This window comes from Echeneis naucrates, chromosome 3, assembly GCF_900963305.1.
Source record: "Echeneis naucrates chromosome 3, fEcheNa1.1, whole genome shotgun sequence".
Taxonomy (NCBI): domain Eukaryota; kingdom Metazoa; phylum Chordata; class Actinopteri; order Carangiformes; family Echeneidae; genus Echeneis; species Echeneis naucrates.
This window is the reverse complement of record NC_042513.1, coordinates 3,063,358-3,076,027: the sequence shown is the minus strand read 5'-3', so window position 1 is coordinate 3,076,027 and position 12,670 is coordinate 3,063,358. Positions and strand designations below refer to the sequence as shown.

Below are 12,670 nucleotides of genomic sequence, written 5' to 3'. Positions count from 1 at the left end.
CAGTGGATCTTGTTCTTTTTCTTTTTCTTTTTTTTTTTTGTCTGTGAAAGTAAAGAAGTGAATGAAAGCAAGGTAGAAGGCCGAAGATTTCTGTTCTTGATGCAGCTTAAGGTAGCATGAGACAGTAAATCCACAGACTGTCACTGATTGAATGTGGCCTCGTTATTTAATATTTCATTTGCAGATTGCAGTTAAATCTAATCAGCTGGTCTGTGTTCTCCTAGCATCTTTTATGATAAAAATATTACAACAGAGATGAATTCACATTCATTAATTACTCCATGATAATTAATAATAATTTATATTATCAGAATAATTCAGTAATTTAGTTCGAATAATTCATCATTTATAGCCATAGTTAAACTGGGATTTTATTAGATGCAAAGCAAATGAGGCCCCAAATGAGGTCAACATTCACACACACATAAACACAAATACACACACACAGATAGCCTCCATATGTAGCTCAGGGTTCATTGAGTCTCTTGCTACATTAAGCATGAGCACACTGACATTTCTGGCTGTAAGCACATGATGTTCTCTAAAGGCTCATTTCAGTCCAGCAGCGAAAGAGTTAGTCACAGTTTGTCCAAAATGTGATGTCACATCTGCAGCAAACACGATCAACCTTTGCTTTTCCAAGTATTTTGTGTGTGTGTGTGCGGTGTGTGGTGTGTGTGGTGGGGGTGTGTGTATTTTGCTGTTATGAAAACAAAACTGGCACAAACACAACAGTTTATCTCAACAAATTATTCAATACTTCAAATGATATCAATAATGGGAATTAATCAAGGCTACCATACAAATTAAAATATACAATTACTCATCAGATTAATGACCAAAAAAATAAAAATAATGAAGGATTATTTTCATATGAGCCAAAATGTGATATATAGCAGCATCCGTCAAGAGCTGTTATTATTCAAGTCAAAGGGAGAACAGACTGGGAAGCACTGAACTGTAAAAAGCTCACTCTTTATCTCCTCATCCATTCTCCATGAAGTTATGTAAGCTCTTCCAGTTGTGTTTGAAATTTTTATGTATTACTGCTATACTTGCTGCTCACATTGACGATCTGTGGCTGCGCGTCGAGTCACTAGGCTGTACAACAATGAATTGTAGAAATAATGTTGTTCTATTACACACGAGTGGGTATTTGGAATTTCTAAATAAATCTACGTATAAAAAGTGAGAAGAAACAAATCATTACCACAAACTTTATTCTGTACCACACCGAGAAACTCTAATGTAAAAGAGGAGGACAGAGAGAAAAAAATGACCAAAACGCAAACCACTGAAACACTTTCTCAAACATGCTCACTGGAGATATTATTCAGGTTCAAACAGGCCACTTACAGGCTGTGAAATAAGAAAAAACTAAACAAAACCTCTCTTATGTGATTGTCATGTTATCAAATAAGTGCATTGACACGAACGCTGTGCTGTTGTAAAATTACATTCAATACACTACAATATCATCTTACAATTAATACACGTATAAATGCCTGTTTAACCCGGCAACAGATAGCAGCATGGATCAATATGCATCATGATGTCTGGCAGTGTGGCTTACAGCATGCTGTCAACTGTTACAGGCTGAATTACAAGTAATAGTAGAATAAAATATCGCTCATTGACGTTAGGATTGTCTTTCACGTTTCTATGCTTACAAGACACAAACTTTACGAATCACAAAATTATCAATTATTGAAATGATCAAATCACAATTAATTAGGTAAAATCTGCTGTGTTTGCAACTTGTTATCCAATTTTCAGTGTCGAATTTGGAACCAAATCAAAACTGTTCAAAACGTTTGTGATGTCACACATTTTAACGGCGAGATCGAGGAGTTTTAATGTAAACAGTTACAGTCAAGTGTTTGCATTTAGCCCCTCCCTCTCTGCAACAAGCAAACCTGTCATTCAGCAGTATGACAGGTTTGTATCACAGAGTTACAAAGATAAGTGAAAAAGTAACTGACCCCTGGATAATCGTTTAAGGCTGGATTACCTCCTGCATGAATGTGGCATAAAAGAGCAATGCTGTCAAGAGGATAAAGCAGTCAGTCATTTTTGCACGCATGCAAAGAATGAAATAAATGGAACGCGTCCACAAAACATAAATTATTGTAACAAACTAGGTAACACATTATAAATTCTTACATTTCCACTTAAAATCCAATATTTTGTTATTGCTACATGCATTAAAGGTAGGCTGAAGTAAAAATAATAAAAACTGTACAGACGCTTGGCAAATATTACTAATGAAAGGAGATAATCACAGTAACGAAATAAGAGGATATAACAATATAGCTTATATCATGGAATTAAAGAAAAAGCCTGATGTCTAATTATAAATATTTTATACGCAGGTTTAATATTTAATAAACGGATGCGTCCCTGTAAATAAACCAGACTTTTTAAAGAACTCACTTATCCATATTTTATAAATGAAGACTAAATTTTGTAGTCAAAAATTTGTTAAAAACAAATAACTGTAAATTTATTGTAGAAATGTATAAAACTTCTTTGTCTAGAAGAATATTTTTGTTGTTTGGTCTGCAGCCCTTATTTTGTCTTTTAACTCATAGTTACAATTTCATATTTGTCCTGGACATTGTTCTCCTCTGGCTTTTCTGGCTCAGGATGGTGCAACTCAATGAAAAGAAAATAAACACCAGCTCCAACTGCTCCACCAATCATGGGCCCAGCTACAGGAATCCACCACCAGCAACCTCCGGCTCTGCAGTAAGGGCACATTCACAAGAATAATTAGGACAAAACATGATTTCACAGTGTAGTTACTATTATTCAGACAGATTACTGCATACACTAAATCTTTAAAACTTTGCTTTAAAGCCGTCACTGAGCAGTGCTACACAATTCATCTATGAAAACACTGTGCCTTTGAAGGACCCTTAAGGAAGTTATTCATTTGCTTTTACAGGTAACCATATGGGGCACATAAACAGTCTGTCTTGGCAGAACGCAGTGGCTGAGAATGAGTGTGAAACTGTATGATTGAGTTCAAGAAGACGGCTGAATGAGCAAATGCTGAAGTTGAGACTCAAATATGAGAATATGGGCCACCGCAGGTCGATGATGGGCTGCTGTATTCTGCACTCTCTGCAAGGAGTTTACCGTAGATGATGGGATGCTCACCAGAAAGTGCGGTAGTCATCCTGAGAAACCCATAGCCTGAACAAGAGCTATGCAGTGACCGCAGTGAGGTGTTGTATGATTTAGTGGATATGAGAAGTCACTCAAGTGGATAATTGGAACCAAGTAGGCAGTATATATAGAAAAGATGAGGGGTCCTAACACTAATCCTTAGGGAACGCCACTGGGGAAAGGATGGGAGAAGAACAAATCCACCTCTCTGTACCTATTAAATATGTAATCTATTTCAGAAATACCAGAATATTCTTTGAACTGAATTTGAATGGTAGATTTTGGCCTTCATTGAGGCATCTTTGTTGGTTTACTTGCATAGTGAGACTTTCTGAAGTTTATTTGACATGAACACTTCTTTTAAGATGGGAATTTGTAGATTTTCCACGGTGGTTGTTCTGATGTAGTAATGGATAATAAAACACACATCTGATTAATGAAAGATCAACTAGAAAGAAAACTAATATTTGACTACAAAAAGACCAGGATATGTTGAACTACCTCACACTTCTCTTTTTGCATGAAATAATTCACAATGTTTCTCTAATTTCTGTATTTTTGTTTGTTTTGTTTGTGTCCTGAGACGAGTTATATGTAGTTATCCCAGATTACAGTAACGTCTTAAGGAGCTCTGTATGTTAGATGTACTAATTTCCTCATTGTCACTCTGGCTGACCTTAGACAGGCTGTTTTACTTAGCCAGAGAGGAGATTAGAGTCCTTTTCAGTAATGTGGCTGTTTGTATCCTTTACTGGAGGTGAAAGGGCTTCAGTTACCAGAGCTCCAGCACAGACCTAAAAGTAAACAAGCGTCTGAGCAGGTCATCTTTTTCTCCTGGATGCATCCAGGAAATAGACTCCGGGAGGGAGGTGGCTGGATTACAGACTTTAATCTATTGCCACAGCTAAGATGATCAGGCCCGGAGACAGTGGGTCACATTGACGCAGCATGAACATAGTACGGAGCCAAGTGCCATCCTCCACATTCAGCCCTCGGCCTGATTTAAGGGTGTTTTTTTTTTTTTTTACATTACATAGGACTGTGACGATTATGTCTGCTTTAGTGCATACTTGAGTGCATAGTGCCAAGGGCTTACATGTACATTAAAGCAATATTGCTTGATATTTGTAGGGTTAAATGAGCCATCTGGTGATAGATAAAGCTGTGATATGGACACAGTGAGCATCAGAGACTATATCTTTCCTACAGTGTGCTGTCGGCTGTAGCTGGAGAGTTTTATCCTTAAATTACATATTCTCTATTGGCATGCACAGACATTTTGAATGGAGTTAAGAGGAGAGGGCTGGGGGTCAGGGGGTTAGGGCACAGTGATACAAAGAGACAAGCAACATATACCTGCCACCTTTTCCAACTCCAACACGTGATTAAAAGAAAGTGTTGAAAACGTTCTGCTAAACCGTTTGCCATCGCAGAAGAACAGAAATTGTTCAACACAATGACAACATAGATTTTTATCTAGAAATGTCGGTGAAAATTAGAAGCACAGCAAAACTTAACATGGCCTGGAGGGATCTGGGAGAGTCTAAAGCATCATTGATGAGTTGAAACGTGTCTCAGTGGAAAGGAGCCAGAGGTAGATGAGATCAGCCACTGAATTACTAGAAGCGTTATAGTGCTATGATATTTTATAGTACCGCAGGGGTTTTGAGGGAAGAGTGTCTAATCTGGCGCAAGAGCCTGTCCCACTGACCCAACCAATAAACGATGTTAGCCTCTGAGCCTCTTCCAGGGATGACAGCATTTTGCCTCACTACAAATCAAAGTCTAAATCAAGCCACTGTAAAAGATACTACACAGTGATGCTACTTCAGGAAGAACAACGGGAATACTCTCCAGGGCTATTGGGCCACGCTTTTTAAACCCATGTAGGCATCAATGAGCCAAGCTTGTTCTTTCTTACAGTCCAAATATGTTTTTAGATTTTGGCAGTGTTCCCAGGGGTATCCTGTGGGTGGGCTGCATCTAAAGCACCACTGAGTTTATATACATGTAGAATTACAGCTTTGTTTGCACTCTTTACAAAGTCCAGTGTGAAAGTGAAACAGCGGTGCACCTTGTACCTTCCTCTGTTTGCAACTTGCAGACAGTATTTCAAATGAAAAATTCATTGATATTACAGTCACAGCCTTACTGTGCGATATTATTGTGTCTGATGATTCATGCAAATAAACAATACAATGTTAGATTTGCATTAAATAAAACAAATTTTGTGTATCCAAGAGACTGTAACACGATATTTGCTAACTCTATCTGGTATTTTACGTGTTAGCGCCAATCAGGGGGAGGTTGTGATACAAGTAGAATATCAAATATCAAAATTAAAACTGATGACTAGGACACAAGAGAAGGGAGAAGGAGAGACTGAGCAACACACAACTTTGTAGTGATGAAGTGCTGAATATTTCATATTTCTGAGCATGAAATCTTTCCCTGTTCACTTGACTCCCAGAATCCTTTTTTTAAAATGCAGGGAAAACATGCATGGCCTCTGAAATATTTATTCAGATTGAAAGGGGAGAGCAGAGCTACAAATGCTGCTCAGGGGAGCAGCCACTTTGTTAAATGTGAGGTTTCCTGCATCATCAGTGAGAGCAACAATACAGGAGGACTCCTGACTCGCCCGGACCACTGTCCATCAAACCTGTTTAAAACACATTTCTTTACAGATGATACCCAGCGCTAGTTTTGCTTCTACATTAAACCTACCTGAATACGTCCATACCCCACCCAGCCACAGCTGTGAAGAACCGTGGGCCGAGGTCTCGTGCTGGGTTGATTGGATAGCCACAGTTCAGACCCATGGACACTCCAATGGCCATGATGATCAGGCCAATACACAGAGGCTCCATGCCTTTGGGGGCTCCGATATTTTTCCTGTCAGTGATGGCCAGGATGCACAGGATCAGAGCACCAGTTGCAATTACCTTCAAAACAAAAGCATCAGACATTTAACACCACAACAGCAATATTACAAATTCTTGTCTGCTGTTGTTGTTGTTGTTCAGAGGGCTAGGGCTATGTTGTGGTGACCTCTACCCTGCCTCTAAGCTTATTACAGAGCTTCCCTGTTCTGCTTGTTTCAGTGTGTACTGCGTTAATACAGAGCTATATTTCAAAAAAACACCCCTGAGTTATCAAAGAGTATAATGTTTGATTAATTAATCATCTGATCGAAATTTGCGATTCTATCCTATTTAAGATGCCTAAACTGTACAGCCTGAAGATGTTCAGTCTGTGATTCAACAATCCACTATTGAAATCTATTTTGTTTACATTAGTAACGCTCAGCTTTGATTTTGCAAAATTAATTACAATACTTTTTTTTTTTTCAGAATGCGTCACACAAACAACATATACACACATATGGATTAAATGTAACCTCAAAAAATGTAAAAAACAGATTTTTTTTAAATTCACATTGCCTTGACAAATACTGTACTGCACAAAACAAACAAGAAGACATACAAAAACACATTGGATTTCCATCTTACCTCATATGCCCGGACAGATGTTATTCCCAGAGCAGAATTGTTCACACATTAGAAAACAGCTCACAAGACTATTTATGTCTATTCATTCATGCCCACTGCACAGAACACACTTACATCATCGCTGTATACATGTGATCATGTTATCGTACACATGATCAGGAAATTTGTTAAACTCTACTAAGTATTACCATACATGTGGATATTCTATATTTTCAGGAGAAATAACAGTTCCCACCTGATCAATCAGTCCATTTAAGACTGAGAGATGTTTTGCAGGGTAAGATGCAAATATGTTGGCTGTGGCATTGGCACCACTCACAGCAAAATCACCATTGGTAAATTCCATCAGAGCATCTACGGGAACGAAAACAGAATAGGAATCAGCATCAGTTTACTGTAATTATTACTGAAAAATGTTAGTGTTTTAATATGAGATAAGAAGGGGGCTTACATTAACGTCCCATCAATAACCCTGAGGTGGTGTTTGCACATTTACCTACCATAATACAACCCATAGACAGCACAGGATCCAGCAAAAGCACCCAGGAATTGTGCCACCACATAGACAGGAAACTTTTTCAGCGGTAGCTTCCCCAGGATCACCATGGCCAGAGAGACGGCAGGGTTCACATGAGCGCCTGGGACAAAAAATCAATGTATAAAAAAAAAGAAAAGGTGACATACGCACGTGACATAATTGTGAGGTGTGCCTTTAAAATAACAGACAATACAGTCTTTTTAATATGACTTCTTAGAGTTGCAACTTATGTCACACCAGATATAAGAGCAACTTATTAAAATAGCGGTTGATAATTTTTCTCTAGTTGTTCTTGACTAATTGATTAGTTCACTAACCAATTACAGTACCAGTCAAAAGTTTCGACCAGTGTCCAAGTGTAATTAGCCAAGTACTTCTTACCAAAAAGCAAGTGCTTTTTGATGATAAAGTAGGTGGGTCAGCACAGTCAGTGTTGAGCTCTCTGATGGTTTAGGGCCTCAATCTAAACTCTATTCAGCACATTCTTTCAAAACTTTGAGGGTCTTCTCAAACGAAGGGCACTGGGTTTGTGTGGCCTCCAGAGTCAGCCTGTTTTCCTGCGTTATACATTGTCCCTTAATGTTTGAACACATTCCAGTTCATCACAGCCCGGTTGTTACTGGGCTGCGGTGGCAGTGTGGGGTCATTTATTTAACACTCTGGGATCTTGGCTTTGACCTCACTGTGGTAACACCACTGGGGGTATCAGCCATGCGCCCATTGTTAATCTCCCAATCCTGTTCACAAACACTGACCACGACAACCGGCCAGACCTGCCTGTCTGAATTGCATCTGACATAATCTGCCTGAATCTGCTTAAGGCACACGTAGACTGCAGGTCATTAGAGTGACCATGATGTGTCACACTTATGGTACACTGTCATCTAAAATCTGAGACTACAAAGTGAAAACAATTGTGTTTTCTTCTCCTCTGGGGCCGTCCTGCCAGGGAAGCTTAGAAAGCCAGGCTTGTCACACCTGACCCCCCCACCCCTCCTCCTCCTCTCCAGAGACCCATGCCCCAGTAAAGCTCATTAGTCCAATACCTATGATCATCTTCAGAGATGTCGTTGGACAGAAGCTTCCCACTGAGCCATGGACCCTGGGGCTGAATGGCCCAGTCATGCAGCAAAAGCTCTCCATATATTAACCTCCTTGTCCTCGGGCTTTTCAAGTATTTTTCTGAAGCTTCACAAACGCCTCTCATTAAACGTGTTGCGCAATTAACACTGCGATATGAGTAAGAGTGCTCACAACCCAACTCAACAACAGAAACGTGTAATAACAGAAATATTTAAACAAATATATATAGATTTTTCTCTCTTTAAAGGGTAAAAATCATATTAATTTGTGAATATGCTGATGTACTAAAAACATGTAAAGGAGGATGCATGAATAATGATGATAATGAAGCCCTTAATTATAAGGTTTACTTGGCCTTAAATGAGAAAATGCCCATGTAGGCCTGTTAAAAAAATGGTTACATACTTTGCATACATGTTGAAAACATTGTTATAACAATGCTGTTTTGTTGTTTTCTTTTGTCTTGTTTTTGTTTTTGTTTTTTTTGTTTTTTTACAAATGACACAACATAAAATGTAATCACGAGCTTTAGTGGTGCTGGGAGGTGGATTTTATTACCCTTACACTGACTCAAGATTAGATCAAGTTTCCCCTTCTTTCCGACACTATATTATCAATATTATAATTTTGTTTTTTTTATTCCCCTCAGCAGTTTTTATTAGGCATTTCTATTATCCTTTCACAATTATTTTCACGATACATTTTGTTCTCCCAGCAGCAGCTTGGACAATGCATCCCTTGAAATCCTTAATCACTGTTTAACTGCACACTCACTATTTTGGCTCAGAAAGCTCATGAGAAGTACTCTGACATTTAAATACTTCCTCCTCTCACTAGCAAACTGCAGCAGCCTCTTCTAGCCGTAATCCTCAAGGAAGGTACCTGATAATGTTGCATTTCTACATCAGGACAAAATATCTCCAGCACAATTAAGCTGCTCTTGTGCTTAAAATTAGTTGTAATTAGAATGTAAATAAAAAAAAATTGCCAATAATTGTTTTGAAATAGTTTCCCCTCCAATAACAAGCATACCTTCTCATCATTATCAGTGATTTTTGCCTTAGAGACCAGAAAACGGTTACTATAGATCCTTATTATATAACACAGCATGTCCATAACATGGAACAACACTGATTCACATTCACCACTATTTTATCTAGCCCAGTAAGCTAATGCAATGATGTCAGTGATGCTGCGGCTGGCATTTTTTCAACATCTTCTGATGAATAGACCAAATGAATAAATGATTAATGCATATTAAACATGAATGTAAAAATCTTAAGCTGTAACGTCTAACTGTGGAATCAGACCACTGACAATGAACTCAGACGTGGATGGTCCACTATTATGATGACTGTGAGGTGCGTATGTAACCATATGACGAGTGGGCAACTTTTACCTGACACTCCCCCCGCCATGTAGACGGCCATCATTACTCCCAAAGTGAAACCAACATGGATGGTCAAGGGCTCCCCGAGAGCCCCTTTACTGAGCACCGTCTGGGCCACTGAACCACATCCAAAGAGCTGGGACACAGACAAGAACAAAAACACAAAGGGCGGAGGTAGAAAGACTCATTGTTTTGAATTATTCCAATTAACACTAGCCCTCTTGCCCACCAACAGCCACCGACTGCCACAGACAATTTGTCCAACTTGGATCTTTGGAAAAAAAATAATGAATCCCCCACTTATTAGGTAAAAGGCAGCAGCAATTTAGAGGAGAAAGAGTCTTGGGATGAGAGCAGTCATCCAAAAATAAGGTGGCTGCTATGGAGGCAGCAGCACATCACCACTTTCCTGATGGTGGCATCTTGAGGTGCAGTGACAGCTGGAGCTCAGGTGAGACAGGTGGACCAGAGGACAGCTCAGACTGTAACACAACAACACCTGAGAGGCAGTGCAAAGTGAACTGATAGTTTCCCACAGTAGCCTACTTATTTAAGCACCCGCTTATTCCCCCGATGACCTCAAATCTGAAATTAAAATGACTCACTGTGTTTATAATGATTTCAATTTAGTGTTACAGAAGTGTGTTGGTGGATGAGCTGTGAGTGAGAAGAAACAGCCCCTCATCAGTCACATCTTGTTATGATTTCTACCACCACAAATCACTTCTAAGCACATGAAAGAGACACCCTGTTATTACCAGAAAGACTGTGCGCTGACAGAGACTTATGACAGACAGCAGTCAGAGTCCCCGGAGAGCAGCCTGGACACCTTATTATGATGCTGGATCTGAGCTGTAAGGCGGCTGTAAGCTGTGACAGGTGCAGAGGGAGGTACTCACTATCAGGATAAATATCCCCACAAATTCCGCCAGGAACTCCTTAAAGATGTCCCGCCTCAGGCCAAATCTTTCCTTCATCTTCCTCTTGCTGTCGTCCTGCATTTTTTTTTTTTAATTATTATTATTATTATTATTATTTTCCCTGCCGGTCCTTGGTGTCTTCCTCCGACCAGGACAGGCAGCTCAGAGCAGCCGGCCGTGTGTAGTGGTCGGTGTAGGTTGCCGCCTCTCCTTCGGTGCGGTGGGACCGGGCAGAGCCGCGCTGAGCCTCCGTTCCCCTCTTTGGCCACCAGGGGTCCGCTTTTCCTCTCAGAGGCGGCACACACCTCACGGCATGGGCCGGGGCCGTTCGGGTCATTACACATGCTGGCCACTTTCGACAGTTTTAAGTTAGATCTGCAGTGTCTTTTTGGAGAAGATCACTAAACACACGCAAAAAGCATGAAATGTTCTCGCCGATATAAAGCGCTCTCACCTGAAGGACTTAATGTGAAAATAATGTCTGAGCCACTTTCAAGATTCCAAAATGTTCACGTTTGTTATATGTCAGCTGAGCGAAACATTGCCAATAGATAAAGGTCATTTTTGTTTTCCGTTTATAGTTTCACTTGAATGTGCAGACAGTTTTTGCAGTTTCAAAAGTAGCTAATTTGTGCAAATCAATTAAGCTTTCAGATGGTCTTTCATTAAAAAAAGCTACCGGATAGTTTAAAATAATTCTAATAAATAGACCCATCAAGATGTATAAATTTGATGTATCACATGTTACTGTGCCATTTATCTTTGTTTGTTAACTTTGTTTTCTGGAGTGATTCGATGATTTCCCTTTTATTTGATTTTCCTTTGTCTCGTTCTTATGTTGTCTTTTAAAGACTCTCTCTTCGGTGTACTTTCAGTATTGAAGGCAAAAAAAACGAAGTCTACTTGATGCGAGCGTTCCAAACAGAAATGATCTAATCAATTTCAAAAGGCCAGTTTTTATCAGAGGCTTTTTTTTTTCTTTTTCTGTCACTGAATCCAACGACATTCTCCACGAAGAAGAAAAGAAATGCTGTTTTTCCTTAACTTTCTTCATTTATTTTGTCTTTGCTCGGTATAAAATTCTCACAAAAATATAATCAATAATTCAAAACCATACTATCCTCACTTGCACCTATGTTCCTGATAGAAACACCACCAGAGATTAAGATGCTGCATTGGGGGAAAATCCCACTTTTGCACTTTCAAATGGTTCTCTCTGTCTCACTGTCCTTCGTGTTGCAGGTGTGTTTTCTCCAAAAACTCTCTTACCACCCATTTTTATCACTGGTTATTATTATGACACAGTCAGGCCGTTTCAGGTGTGTGTGTCCAGGGCCCGGTTCCTCCAACAGAGGGAGCTCCATGAACACTGTTGGTCACACCGTCTTATCTTCCGTTCACTGGGCTTTGTGAAACAGCGAGGCGACAGGCTGAGGATGGGATGTTTTCACTGCATTAATCAATGTCACCGTTTTAGGCACGTCGGCTTTGATGTGAAACAGACACTTTGGAGAGTGTCGCCCATGCTGTGAAGAAAGGCTGATGTGCTGATGGAGAGAAAGCATCCTCCGGGGATTTGCAAATGATGGGCCTACATCTGTCTCCGCACTCCTTTGTCCTGTCAAGAGCCTCAGATTATGAAATCTAACAGTTCAAGGCGCCGGCTGAGGAGACTCATCTGACCACAGATGGGCCGCATCTCATCTCTCTATCCTCAATCCACATGTCAACAAATAAAACTTCTGATTTGGCCTTTTTCTGCTGATCTGCTCTTACCTGAGCGTCTCCATGAGCGCATGTGTGTGTGGATTTGCTTTGGTAGTTTGCTGAGACTGGCTCTCTCGGGGCTAATTGGTGGATGTTTATTGGGAGGTTTAAAGCAGGCGCTGGGAGGAATTATCACCTGCAGGACAAATCTCTGCCAACAAAACCACAGCAAGTGGCAGCGATCCCTGCAGTCCACATTTACATAACATCTTAGACCGCAGGGAGGTTGTGTTAGGCAAATAAAGACCACAGGGTGATAGTGAGCCCAGGACAGCAATTTGTCACCTTT

At 40.0% G+C, this 12,670-nt stretch overlaps 1 protein-coding gene across 1 annotated transcript; it reads right to left on the bottom strand.

Moving 5' to 3' along the window:
• Positions 1-2,580: 2,580 nt before the first annotated feature.
• Positions 2,581-10,731, bottom strand: aqp9b (aquaporin 9b). The gene is made up of 6 exons (XM_029497777.1): positions 10,594-10,731; positions 9,704-9,830; positions 7,184-7,321; positions 6,919-7,037; positions 5,899-6,116; positions 2,581-2,743 (listed from the first exon to the last, which is right to left on the bottom strand). The coding sequence occupies exons 1-6, from the start codon at positions 10,693-10,695 to the stop codon at positions 2,581-2,583; spliced, it is 867 nt and encodes a 288-aa protein (XP_029353637.1). The 5' UTR covers positions 10,696-10,731.
• Positions 10,732-12,670: the final 1,939 nt, after the last annotated feature.

What these genes read in the sequence shown, in the direction of transcription:
- aqp9b (XM_029497777.1), bottom strand. Translation starts at nt 10,695, where the DNA reads ATGCAGGACGACAGCAAGAGGAAGATGAAGGAAAGATTTGGCCTGAGG. An exon ending in TGGGGATATTTATCCTGATA is followed by an intron (nt 9,831 to 10,593) that starts GTGAGTACCTCC and finishes TCTGTGTCCCAG; the next exon opens with CTCTTTGGATGTGGTTCAGT. An exon ending in CATGGCGGGGGGAGTGTCAG is followed by an intron (nt 7,322 to 9,703) that starts GTAAAAGTTGCC and finishes TTTTTGTCCCAG; the next exon opens with GCGCTCATGTGAACCCTGCC.